At 44.9% G+C, this 13,311-nt stretch overlaps 2 protein-coding genes across 5 annotated transcripts in view; both read right to left on the minus strand.

Annotated features, from left to right (window-relative positions):
* Positions 1–1,709: 1,709 nt before the first annotated feature.
* LOC311217878 (forkhead box protein L2-like) lies at positions 1,710–2,309 on the minus strand (the record flags this gene model as incomplete). Its single annotated transcript, XM_084300235.1, has 1 exon — positions 1,710–2,309. One exon carries the CDS (start codon positions 2,307–2,309, stop codon positions 1,710–1,712), a length of 600 nt encoding a protein of 199 aa, XP_084156361.1.
* A 1,688-nt stretch (positions 2,310–3,997) lies between these two features.
* The window catches only part of TMEM201 (transmembrane protein 201), a 28,913-nt gene continuing 19,599 nt past the window's right edge, over positions 3,998–13,311 (minus strand). For 2 of the 4 annotated variants that reach the window (XM_084300329.1, XM_084300327.1), the window contains exons 7-11: positions 11,959–12,176; positions 10,423–10,494; positions 9,290–9,580; positions 8,658–8,789; positions 3,998–8,212 (exon numbers count right to left, since the gene is read on the minus strand). In XM_084300329.1, the coding sequence (XP_084156455.1) occupies positions 8,115–8,212; positions 8,658–8,789; positions 9,290–9,580; positions 10,423–10,494; positions 11,959–12,176 (811 nt within the window). In that variant the 3' untranslated portion in view covers positions 3,998–8,114. The remainder of the gene's footprint in view (positions 8,213–8,657; positions 8,790–9,289; positions 9,581–10,422; positions 10,495–11,958; positions 12,177–13,311) is intronic. The other 2 variants (XR_014619080.1, XM_084300328.1) reach the window with 2 other exon arrangements.

Genomic DNA, 13,311 nt, shown 5'->3' on the forward strand with positions numbered 1-13,311 from the left:
TATTTTGTTTCACAGCTTCTCCTGCCTGCAGTGACACTCAGCATTTCATGCTTCACATACAGCTTTTTACCCATTGCTCAAAGGCACTGGCACTCTGTGAATTTAGTTGTGAAGAAGCCTTAAGAAATCAAAGACTGAAGTGTGCTCATAGCAGCCCCTGTGGAACCAGAGCCTCAGCAAGACAATGATACTTACAATATCTCCACCCTCATGAAATGGAAAGGATAATTTAATCAACGTTATTTCTCTGTAGAAGTCTGAGGTGAAACTAGAACATACAGGTAGCAATACATACACATAACGTGTATGATTCATATGTCCACTGACCACAGGGGACATAAAACTTCTCTAAACATATATATTTAAAATGAAAACCCTAGAAGTCTTTGTTTTGCATACATACAGACTTACCACCAGCTTCAAGATGCAACAACTCTTACATAGCTGCGTTGCACTTCGGGCACTATACTTAGTTTATAGCCAAATAGAGCCTGCAAGTGGTTAAGTGTGGAAGGTTATTAGGAGCTACAAGAAAAATGAGACTAAAAGAAAACAAAAAATTATCTGGAAAATAATGAAACTGCAATACCTTTAATATGTTGGATTTCTGTAACAACAACCTCAATGCTGTTGCCCCAGATGACTTTAACAGTATTTCCAGCATTTTATTGGCATTGTATCATTAGAATTTAAAGACAATGTTCAGAAACTCTTCTTAAGTACAGGAAAATATAAAATACAAACTACATAACTAGGTTTAAGTTGCACTTTTTTTAAGCAAAAACCTGTCAAATTACTTCAAGTGCTTTCTGAAGCCATGAGCTCTTACAAAGTAGTGCTTATTGAACAAGTCATAAAATACAACATATAACCAAGTGCTGCTCTGCAGCACTCATAACAGTATTTGAACTCTTCGTTAACAAACTTAAATACACAAATCTTATTAGAAGCATGCTTTGTCCCTGACGGTTATTTTGAGGGGAAAATACAGGAAGTACTCCTCTGAAATTAAGAGGAAAATACCCTTATAATTAGTGCATTATTTATAAGAAATGTGTCAAGAATAAATGTAAACATCTGTAACAAGAAACAGTATAAAATAACTCTTGACTGTATGTAAAACCTCATATAGCTCTGCTTTAAATACAAAATGATAAGATTCCCAGTATTAAAGTTTCACAAAAATGAAAAATACACATCATTCCCAGTACTAAAGTCATTTTTTTTCCACAAAGAAGAAAAATACATTTTACGTATACATATATAAGAAAGAAAAGCTCAAAAATGAGTTTAAGGACACTTGAAAAAATGCTTTTTCTGCACATAACCAAATATAACAGTCCTACAAGGACTGGTGCTTCATGGCTCTTCGTGTATTTCCAGATTGAAGATACCACAACACACAGATCAGTTTGGGTAAGCTCCGCAGCACCCCTTCAGGCTTGCAGGTTCGACCAAGAAAATCATAAATTTTTAAAAAATAATAAGCCAAACTGACAAATCACAACAAAACCATAAATAAATAAATAAAAATAATAACAATCCAGACTGAAATCTCTTCAGGTAACGCAATTCCCTTCTCCCAACAGAGCACTGACACGAGGCACCCACACAGACCTCAACAACCCCCCTCAGCACGAAGCCCCTTCCAGCCTCATTCCCCCCTCACGCAGCCGAGGCCCTTTTTTTTATTCAAATCCCTTTTATCTCTAACTTTCGGGGCTCGGAGGGGCGCTCAGGGCGGTCACAAAGCAGCAAGGGCCCAGCTCCGGCGGCGGCTGAGGCGGCGGCGGCCCCGGGCACCAAGCGGGGCCCCAGGCGGGCACAGGCGGCGGCGGCCCCGAGCCCCACAGCGGGGCCCAGGCGGGCAGAGCCGGGCAGGGGCACGCGGGGAGCGGTGGCGGAGGCCTGGGGGAGGCGGCGCTGCTCTGAGGCGGCTGGGGCCGGCGGCGGCGGCGGCGATAGTCGCCCCCCGGGAACATGTCGTGGAAAGAAGCCGGGTCCAGGGCCCATTCGCCGCCCCGGCGAGGAGCTGAGGGGCCGTGGCGGGGAGGCAGGCGGAGGAAGCAGGGGTTGAGGCTGAGGTTGTGGCGAACGCTGTTCTGCCAGCCCTTGGGGCAGCAGCGGTAGTAAGGGAAGCGGCTGGAGATGTAGGCGTAGATGCCCCTCAGGGGTAGGCGCTGCTCAGGGCTGGCCCGGATGGCCATGGCGATGAGGGCCACGTAGGAATAAGGGGGTTTCTGCAGCTCCTCCGCCGGCCCCGGGCTGCCCGGGGATGGACGCGGCTCTCCCGGCTGCGCTTCGCCCATGGTGCCCGCTGTGGTGGTGGTGGTGGCGGCCCCGCGGTGCCCCCTCTAAAAAAGCCGGTGTTTCTCCTTTCCCCGCCCCAAAAACGGCTGGTTTGGGGTCGTAGGAGGGTCAGGACGGCGGTTGGGTTTGCAAACCCAAACATTGGGGAGTGGGGGAAAGGGGGCAGGGAGAGGGCGGCCCCGCTGCCACGACCCCGGGCACCTGGGGAGGGGGAAGGAGCTGCAGGAAAATGGATGGAATCACTGAATCCTAGGATCACTAAAATTTGGACAGACCTTCAAGTCCATCTGGTGCAATCATCCCCTACCAATATAGCCCACTAAGCCATGTCCCTAAGCACCACATCCAACCTTTCCTTGAACGCCCCCAGGTTTGGTGACCCCACTACTTCCCTGGGCAACCCGTCCCAACGCCTGACTGCTCCTTCTGAGAAGAAATGTCTCTCTATTTCCAATCTAAACCTCCTCTGGCACAACTTGAGGCTATTCCCTCTAGTCCTATTGCTAGTTAACTGTGAGAAGAAGCCGAACCCCAGCTCCCCACACCTTGCTTTTGGGCAGTTGCAGAGAGCAACGAGGTCCCCCCTGAGCCTCCTCTTCTCCAGACCAAACACCCCCAGTTCCCCCTCCTGCTCCTCACAATACATTGCCAGGTCTTAAAACAAATTAGCAGCACATTTTAATGAAATACAACACAAATCACTGAAATGTAAATGGAGGAAAACTCCAACCTTCAAGTCTATGCTTAGAAAGTCTGTCTAAAAGCTTTTCACTCATCTCTTCCGCACCATCAATTTACATTGCAAAATGAAAACAAATTTAAAATTAGAAAACAAACCAAAAAGCAAAACCTTGGAAAGACTCTCAGCCCCCATCTCACAGAAGAATAAATAAATAAATAAATAAATGACAAATGAACACAAATCATAAAGTGTGCGTTTAACTGGACTGTCCCAATGCTCTGTGCATGTGCACATCTTAGGATGAGTTCTGGGGCTTCCCTGAACATCCCTTACATGTGCCCAGTCCTTATCCGTATAAATAATTCCCTTGGGTTTCTTACTGACATACGCATGTTTGGAGGGTGAGTAAATCAGGAACAAAGCACCCGCATTCTGTATCTCCCTTGCTCCACACCCTGCCCACCAAAATACTGAGAATCCACGTGATACTGTGCTGGTGTTACCACGTCAGCTCTACCAGAGTTATCATCCAGGATCAGGGCTCTGAGGAAACAGGAATGTGCATGATGGTCCCTATCCTGCAGAAGTTCAAGACAGCAATGTCTTACAGGGCTGCTGCCACATCTGAGGAGAAGTTAATGGCAGGAGATGACTTTCCTTTTAGAGGAAGGAAAGCCTTCATAGAATATCATGAGTAGGACACACAAGAATCATTGAGTCTAACTTTGAGGCTTCAAAGCGTAACAGTGTACTTCCCCTTCCACTCCAAATCACAGCCATGAGTTTCTCCTTGCTATGGGGGAAACTCACATAGATGTGTTCTTCCTCTTAGTTCCCATTAGCTTTACAAGAGTGAAGAAATCAGAGTTAATTTGACCAGACACACACACAAGCCCAAATACCATCTCCCTTTCCCCCCAAAACATAGAATTCCCCAAGAAATAAAACCATAGTATGGTGAAAACTTTTCCATTTTATTTTTTAAAGAAAAATATTCCTCTTTAAACACAAAGCATGAACTAAAAACCTCCAAGGAACAGTTTCTCCCCCGGAGCACAATTTAACTAAACTGTACAGTGTTAGAGCTCCCCGAACAAGTACACACACATGACATACAGTATTTCTGTCACAGGAAATAAAGTTTAGGACTCAAAATTGTCCTCCACACCCTCTCTCCATACCCATTCCATTCATAACAGTGATGATCACTTCTGGTTGTGACATATATATATATATACATATATATATATATATATGAACATTAAAATATAAATGTATTGGCCAAATTGGCCCTTTCTAGCCTTCTAACAAACGTCTGTGATAGAGGTTAAGACAATAGTTATTTCCAGGAATGGTACTTGGAAGAAAAAAAATATAGCAGCATCCACAGGCCACACAAGCCCTTAATTTCAGCTGCCCTGTTTTAAGGAACCCAGTCAGTTCAGCAGTGTTTTGTAGAAATTCCCATCGCTCAAGAAGAAGGAGTGGGAATAAAACATTCACAGGCCAAATTTGTTGCTTGAGCAGACAGGCAAAATTCCAGTGAATCTGGCCTATGGACCCCAGCAATAATTTTTTTCCCACGTTGCCACAGTGACCAATTTCACGTCTAAGCTTTTACGTAAAATAATGACAACTTTCTGAAATCAGCAACTTGTTCTATCTTTCCCATCAAATAGATATGCGTATAATATTCATGGCATCTGCCATACTACCCAGACTACAGAACTGGAACCAGACTCTAAAATCCAAATTCTTCCTAATTCAGAACAGTAAAATCACCAAAAGTCTCCGCATGGTCTCATAACATGCCTAACAAGTCCATAGCCCCAAAAAAAGTACCTGGGCATTTTCAGAGGAAGGCAGGGAATGGAAAAGGTCTGGAAATGGAGCTCATTTATGTCCCACACGATGATTAACCGTGGCTTTTATTAAGTAACACTTAAATCTTTATCAGACAGACCATTTCATAAAAATCTTTTCCATTCCATACACTCCAACAATTTTTACAGTAGGAAAAATATTAGAAAAATAAATTTCACCCCCGAACAACACTGTATGAAGTTCAGCATCACCAGTCAAGAAGATCTTTACAGGGGGACCAGCAAATCTTTCATTTCCTCCAAACCAGCTTCATACAGAAAACAGCAGCGAGATAGACATGGTATCTAGGAGCTAGATTAAGGCCAACAATATAAAGACAAACGCGGGCTCAGATTTTTTGAAATGAAGAAACCCTCCAAATGTTTTTATACATATGCACGCACGCACACACATACACACACATAACTCTTGGTACTACTCAAGCAAAGGCTTCACATCTGTGAAAGCACCACTGGAGTGTATTCTAGCACCAGGATGAAAAGTTGGTTGTCTTCCCTCTTCAGCAATAAAATCCAAAGTCTTTATATTGCTTTGGACAAGGTCACCAAATGCTCATCCAAGAACAGTTTCAGCGAGCGGATTCAAACAGCTTAAAGAATTCCTGCTGCGGATTATGGGCAAGAAGAGGTGTGTTGAGAGGCTGCAGCTCCTTGGTTGCTGGAGAGGAGGGGAATTTCCATATTGCAATCTGGTAGAGACAGAGACCAAATTGGGCCCTGGGTGTGTGCGACAGTAAGTGAACTCGGTGCAGACAGGGGGTGAAAGTGGAAAACTTGCATACATGAAATCACAGTGCACATCTGTTGGCATAATAAAGACAAGCAAAACCACTATATTCTCTGGCAGGCTTGTCTCTGCATAGGCGGCCCCTGGCTATGCTGGAAGTCAGGACAAGGATCTGTGAATGGGATGTCACACACAGGACACCAGGACAACGTCAAACTCATACAGCACAGGTCTAAGGGAAAGCTTGTAAGTAGGTCTGCTAGCATCTCGCCTACACACATGCTCCAGTGAGTCTGCACAAGTCTAGAAAGGGGACAAAAATCTTGTAACAGCAATGTTGTGGGGCAGGTTCAGCTACGAGTAACAATGCATGCAAGATACAAAAGAATTAACCATCGACCTGAGCACATCCAGCTCTTTCTGCTGCGGGTCTCTATCCTGGATCTAGGCCTTGCACAGGAGGTGCTGGCTGTGCAGCCCTTTGCCAACACTTTGAGCAATTTGAGAGAAAGATGCAGAGCCAGGAACAACATCTCCATGCTCTCTCAGTTAGCATGTGTGGCCAGAGGTCTGTCCTGTGCATGCACGGTAAGCAGGCAACAACCAGCCTCACTACCAAGGGAGGATGGGGTGCTGTGGCTGGAAGTGAGCTGCTAAAACAGTGCTGGAAGAAATGGAAGAGACAAAGAGAGATTTAATTTTTCAGAGATTGAATCACCAGCAGTAAGTCCCACTTACTCTTATATTGCATGCTGACTGCTGATTGCTTATGTGATCTGTTAAGTGAGGCTGTGGTAAGAACTCCATAAAAACATGCAAGAAAAGAAATGAAGTGAAAGGAAGGGTGATCATCACTCTTGTGAATCGTGAGGTGTGAACTTCAGGATAGAGAGTTATCAGCACAGATATGCTGTATCTCTGTGCACATGCAAGAGTGCAACAAAGGGAACAGCAGCAGGACTGAGAGGAAGAGACACAGGAAGCGTAACACTGTAATTCAAGGTACAAACACAGGACAATAGGATGAGGGGAAAGGAAAGAGAAAAGATGTTTGAGGTAAAGGAGCCCGAAGGAAGAGACAATAGAAAAACTCTTTTAACAGTCAGTCCTGCTTCAGGAAATACGTAGCTAATGTCAGTTCTCTTTTCACCAGTGTCCTTGGCATGTTGGTAATTCTCCTCTCTGCATTCGGAACTTAAGAATAAAGACAAAAATCGTTAATTTTTTTTCCTAAGATATGCTAAATCACTTAGAGCATTCAGCCTGATACTCCAAATGGCCCCTGAATACTAAGCCATGCTGATGACTCACCTGAAAGTGGAAGCACTCAAATTATAAGCTACTTTTTGAAAATCTAGGGCTGTTTTCTTTGGGTTAGAAAAGCTAACAGTTTGAAACCATTCAGAAGCAGGTCTGGCATCTCTCACTGAGAGCACATTGGCATCTAAGAAATACCTTCAACAGTTACTTGGCAAAGCCCAACGTCAGACTGAGGAGCTACGTTTATGTAGAAATGTATACAACCAGACAGCTCCTCATATACCTCCTAACAGAATAGATTTGTGCGATTTACAGCAAGAACTATGGATGTGCCGCTCCCTGCTTCAGTGAAAACACCAGCAGTTGGAGCTGTGAGCTGAAGCCCTTTGACTATGGTGCAAATCATGTGGGGATCCTTTTACAACAGGATTAATGCCTCCTGGGCAAAGCAAAACATAGCTTTCCTTTTTCTACTGCAAACCACAAAAGATGTCTGCTTTAGGTTTGTGCATCCCTAGAGCAACAGTGCTGGCTGGAAGTATGCACAGAGAGCAGCTTCTGTCAACCAGTAAGACCAGAAAAGCAACTGGTGAGAGTGGCCTCAGGGCAGAGCCCAGGTGGAAGCACGTGGTCAGATAAGAATATGACAGAGTAGTCAGGTCACACGTGATCAGGCAAGATTAAGGCAACTAAAGAAAAGTTCATCAACTGTTGAGAGGAGAGTGCCAAAGGGAAGAGAAAAGGAACCACTGAGCAAAGAGGCTGGGAATGGTGTAGCCAAAGCCCAGCACCAACTACTAAGCCAAGCCTCTTCTCCAGCTCATTGTTCTAATGCTCATTTTACCAGCACCATCAGCATGAGGTTAATATGTCAGGAAGAAGAGCTGGGGGAAGTTCCTAAAAGTGTAGCTTGCACCTTTTCAGGCTCATGTCTCAGGTCAGTTCCTTTGAAAGAAAGCGCATGGGCCATTTAACCAGCATCTGGCTTTGAACTAGGGCCTTCTGGGAGTCCTGCCTCCCACCTCCAGGGACAGTCCTGTGATATGTTCTACCTGGAAGTGATGGCAGCAGCTACTTAGGTTCCTTGTCATGACAGCTGAGCATACAGTGGTTATATAAAAAAAAAAAAGAAAAAAAGTAACAGCATGCACCAGTGGCACAGCCATTAGACATGAAGCCGTGGTTGAATTCTTCTTGTCAGAGTCTTCTCAGAAGCAGGTGGGACCAGCAAGAAAGGAAGTGTTGGCACAAATCAGCGCAGGCTCCGGTAGACGTAGGCTGATGTGAAGATAGCATTGAGAGTCAGACTCACGGCTAGCAGACCTCGGAGAGCGGAGTTACCAAAATGACCTTGGTGGAAGAGGAGAACACAAAGAGAGAAAGGGACAGCAGGAAGAGATGTTAAAGAACTGATGAGATAAATAACAGTGAACATATGTTGCGCTCTCTCTTTGCTTTCACTGGAAGCAGAAATTGCTGAAGCAGTTTCCCTGTCAGGAAAGATTCCACTACACTCCTTAGCTCTATTTTCATCTTTTCCCCCTTTGCAACATCCACGTCCCCACCCCTTTTCTTCTGTCTCAGTTTAGCACTCTAGCTGTCAGTACTCTTCAAACAGAGCAAAAATCAGGAATAACCTTATTAAGGGCTTCAAGTAGCAGAAAGAAGACCCATTTTGCTACTAGCAATTTGTTTGATCTTAAGATCAGATCACTACAACAGCACAGGAAAGACCTCAAGTGTCCTCATAGAAATGTTTGCACGCATATGAAGCACCCACAGGACTTGCACTTACCTCTCCAGCCTGCCAAATCTTCCCCTTTGGTAGTTGTGTCTACCACACAGGTAGATGAGTGTGATGAATGATCCTCCTTTTTGATGGAATTATCGCTGCAAATACTCCCTCCTTCCACAGCAGATCTCATATCTGCAAAAAGAAAGAGATACAAAAATTCAGGAGGCACCTGTGAAAGTCAAAAGCAGCAGAATTTACCAATCAAAAGGTAGACATCAGTAATGAATGACTGCCTGGTAAAATCATGAAAGGATTGAGGATGCGAGCTAGAAATAAAGGCCAAGTTTCACTGCTGTGCAGCAGAAGTTGCCTGTTTGCTTGTCTCAAGCATTATCCATATCAGCATCACCACATCAGTAGTTAGAGGAGCTATCCAAGCAGGGGGAAGGGCAGTGACAGTAGTATCCCCTTGGCACCACTCAGTGAGAAAAGGACATCGGCTTTGGCTGAACAGAGCTTCTCCACGCCACTGAATTCATAAGGCAGCTTTGGTAGCCTAACAGTCATTACCATCTGGGTCTTTCCTAAAGGATTCTCATCTGCTATATGGCCCAGATGATGCATGGATTTGCTTGCAAGTCAACTTCTTCCTACAAATGCATTTCCAAGAGTGCAGCAGGCTGCCAGCATACCATGCATTCCCCGCTCGCTGAGGTTCTTCTTCGGAAAAGAGGACAGCTCCGTGGCAAAGATGTTGCTGTCTGAGTGGCTGTGCTCCTCAGAGCTCGTTGGGGTGAGCAGGGCCTCGTTCTGAGATGGGAAAAGCAGCAGCTTCTGTCCTTTCAGGTTCAGGCGGGCAGGGCTGATGAGCGGCCGGCGATATCGCAAGGAACCTGAGCTGGAAGTCACAGAGCCAGCCACTGATGGTGCTGGAGAGGGGATGCGGGAGGGAGCACAGCTGCCTGACAGCATGGAGAAGTGATCTGAAATAGAAACATACACGAAGAGAAAAGAGATTATAACCCCAATATACAAGAGGCACAGTTTTCTTTATCAGTTCTACAAGAAGAGGGAACAGAAATTGCAAAACTCCATCAAATCTTGCACTAAAATTCTTTATTCGTTCCCATTCCCACACTGCAAAACACGGAGAAATTCCACACGCACTTACTTTGGTGCACTCAAGGATGACTTATACTAGAGATGTTTTTTTCAGGAGCTGTGGGAGCTCTCTCTCCTTAGCGTGTCCTTTCAGGAGAACCTCCATTACACGTACTGTTTGCACGTGAATGAACAATTCTGGCATGTACTCTAAAGGCTGCTGTGAAGCTGTATCAGGAAGCAAGGATGTTTCCATGATGGCATTAGCCCAGACTGCATTTCCAGCAGCAAACACTTAGGCAGCACAAACAGCCAAACGATCCAGTTGGGGTCAGGAGTGCAACAGACAGGTCACTAGAGGACATGGGATTAAAAGGACAGAGCAGACAGGGTAGCTAAATTAGGAGTTCCTTGGGCTGGGGAAAGCAAAACAGAAGAGCTGCCTTAGGAAATATTTCAAGTATTCCTTCAAAGCAATCTCAATTCAGATATAGAGAAGGGAAGGGATCCTTGCTTTGTCTCACTAATTTCAGTGTGAGCTCTCCCAGAGAGAATAATATCCCACACTTTATTTTGAGGGAATCCCACCTTTATTTGGAACCATCTCTGCAATATTTTCACTGAGATCTCAGCAGAGACAAAAGAATTAAACTGGGGTCATGTGTCTCAACCCCCCCCCATGCAAATCCTGCAGAGATGCTTGCTCTGGAAGCCCCGATGTTACCTGATGTAGGAGACTCCTTGGACTGAGATGACTGTGAGGCCGGTCGACTTCCGCTGAACAAATAGCCAGAATCTAGAAAAGCAAAAATGAAAGAGCTTGAACCCAGAGAGCTCAGCTACCAGAGGTACCTTCTAAAAGATAACTGTGTCATCTTCTTATGTCTCAGAAGGGGAGGGGTTGTAAAGGTAGGCAGGAAAAACATCCTTATATTCCTAGGTAGGCTAAATGCCAGAGTCAGAATAATGCCCTTTTCCCAGCTGCAGTGAAACAGATCTGTACATCTAAATCTATTTAGAATAGACTAAATAGAATAGAATAAAAAATATTCTCTCTCCAGCCTGTCTTGTCTTCGGACCTTCACAAAGGAAATCACAGCCTCATATGGGTGGATTAGCATGCAAGGGGAATCCCAGCCATCTGGTGCATTTGCACCTATCCTTCCATGGCAGTTAGGTAACTGGAAAGGTGAAGGCTGTGCCAAAAGCTGCTGTGCCACAGAAAGGTTTGCATGGCTGGTCTTTCACCTGCTCTTAGTGGCAAAACTCAGTGGCTGCTTGCAGCTTGAGCCAGAGAAATATGGAATGAACTAAAAAATCCCAGTAAGACTGCTCTCTTTGCTGCAGTGTTAGCCTAGAAACTGCCACAATTCAGCCTCTGACCTGCTGGTAATCAGTCAGTGACACAGGAAGGCTTAGCTTTCCTTAGACAGAGAAAAATATTTGAATGCTGTTCCCCATCTGTTAATCTCGAGCACAGCTGCAAGGGAGTCGTTCATGAGGCCTATAAATCTTCCCTAGATCACAGGGCCTCTAAAGCAACCTCTGTAGCTGTGCTAGCACGTATCATTTAAGGATCAGCCTACCTTCAGCTTTGCTCCTTTCAGGTGTTGTAAGAAAACCAGACTACATAAAGCAGGCAGAAGGAAGGGAGAGATCTCTCTCAAAATGTTTAGAGAGGCCTCTGGATTTCTGTAAGCCCACTGGTCACTGTAGATTTCAGTAAACCCCCAGACAGTAAGCACTCAGTGAGACTTCTTGCTTCACCTGGATGAAACGCCAAGCAAATTGCAACGCCAAGCTGATTTCTTAATGCTAAAAACCGAATAACCAACACTGGACACTCCTCTGCACCATGGAAGATGCACACACTGCTCATTTTAGACAATGTAGACACAGTCCTTAACTAACTGCTGCAAAAGGTATTAGTTTAGAAGTGATTAAGAACAACTGAGATTTACAGTTAGCAGTAACACAGCATCAGGCTTAGTGGCTCCCTCAGGAGCTAGCTTAACCTAGTTTTTAGAAGGTAACCTGTATTAGCGACAGCCCATGACATAAAGGAATAGGTGTGCCCCGTCAGCACTGCCTCCCACAGGCTGTTAGCAGATTGCTGGCTCTCACTCCAGCCCTAAGAACACGTCAGCGGTCTCTAAACAGGACTACCACTGGTGGATACACCACAGCCCACCTTCTTCTGAAGCACTGCACCACTCTGCTGTCATTGCCACCTGGCTGGGAAGTTTCACACACACCTTACCTGCTCTGGCCAAAGAGGGGATGGTACCCAGGGAGAGCGCCCTGTTGAGACGTCCAGGAAGAGAGGAAGAAGAAGTCCTGCGTGGGGACCTGAAGAGCTGCTGGTTTGTCAGCTGGAGAATACTGGGAGGTGTTGGGACAAAGAGAGACGTAGCGGAGGAAGGGAAGCCAGTCCCAGTGCCGTTGGAAAACAGAGTAATCGAATCCCCGGAGAGGTACCTGCAAATGACAGGCATGACAAGCATTTAGCAACAAGTATGTTCCAGGAACTCCCTCTCTCAATTCTAACTAGGGGAACCAGAACGCAACAACCTCAATAGAATGGAAAAGAATTTGTGTTTCTTTTGGACCAGAACTATGGTGTTGATTGTAGCTCTTGAATACAAACATTTGCTTTGTTACCAGGTTTGTACTAATTTTTCAGTGCAAGAATGCAAGATATAAAATGCTCAGGGTTACGGGAAGGTTTTTTCCCCTTTGAAACTGGGCAAGAAAGAAGTGCTCAACCTTACTTAACTTACTGTGCACCAACCTGTCCTGCAACATGGGGTGGAAAAAAATGGTGGGACAGTTTAGAATCTCAGGTGCAAGCAGTTCCAGCTTATTGGTTTTCTCCCTGAGAAAATTACCCTGATGTAAAGCATCAGGGTGCTTTACCAATTCCAAACAGAGAGGGCCAACAACAGGGTACTTCTGATGTTTGTCATGTGCACATGCAAAGAACATGCTGACAATGCCATGACTCTGGGTAGCAAGTAGTTATCTGCTTATTTTTTTTTGTCTTTACAAACCAGAATCAGCATCTCTGATGTCAGTATAGAGAGAAGTGTTTTTATGAATACCTAGATGAAGACTTAAGCACAAATGTTCTGCTTTAAAACTAACATTCAAGCCCCTTTGATGCATTTGCCTTTATTATGTTTCTCTGAGACTCACTGTCCTCATTTTACAGATGGGAAAGAGAAGCAAAAAGGAGCGAAGTGACTTGTCCAGGGTCACATTAAAACTCTGTGATAGAACTGAGACACAAACTTGGGTTTTCTGATCCTAAATTGAGGCCTAAACCATTATAATTTTTTTCTCTCTGGATATGGTAATTAGCCACAAATATGTACTGGAGCAGTCATTCAGAAGCTATTGTGCTTCCATAACATACGCTCCGGGCGTCATCTTGCTTCTAGTGTGGAAAAAATTTCAATTATGGCCCCTAGGAAAATTTTAAATTGGCAGTAATAATTGCAAGTGTTTAGGTAGGTCTCCAAGTTGTTTCCAAGGAGTTCTTTGCAAGTGAAAGCAGGGAGCCATAGAAGTGTTTCCAATTTGAGAATCCAACAGGAGAGAGAACAGACAACAT

Source organism: Netta rufina, assembly GCF_964035555.1.
Source record: "Netta rufina genome assembly, chromosome: 22".
In the NCBI taxonomy this organism is placed as follows: Eukaryota; Metazoa; Chordata; class Aves; order Anseriformes; family Anatidae; genus Netta; species Netta rufina.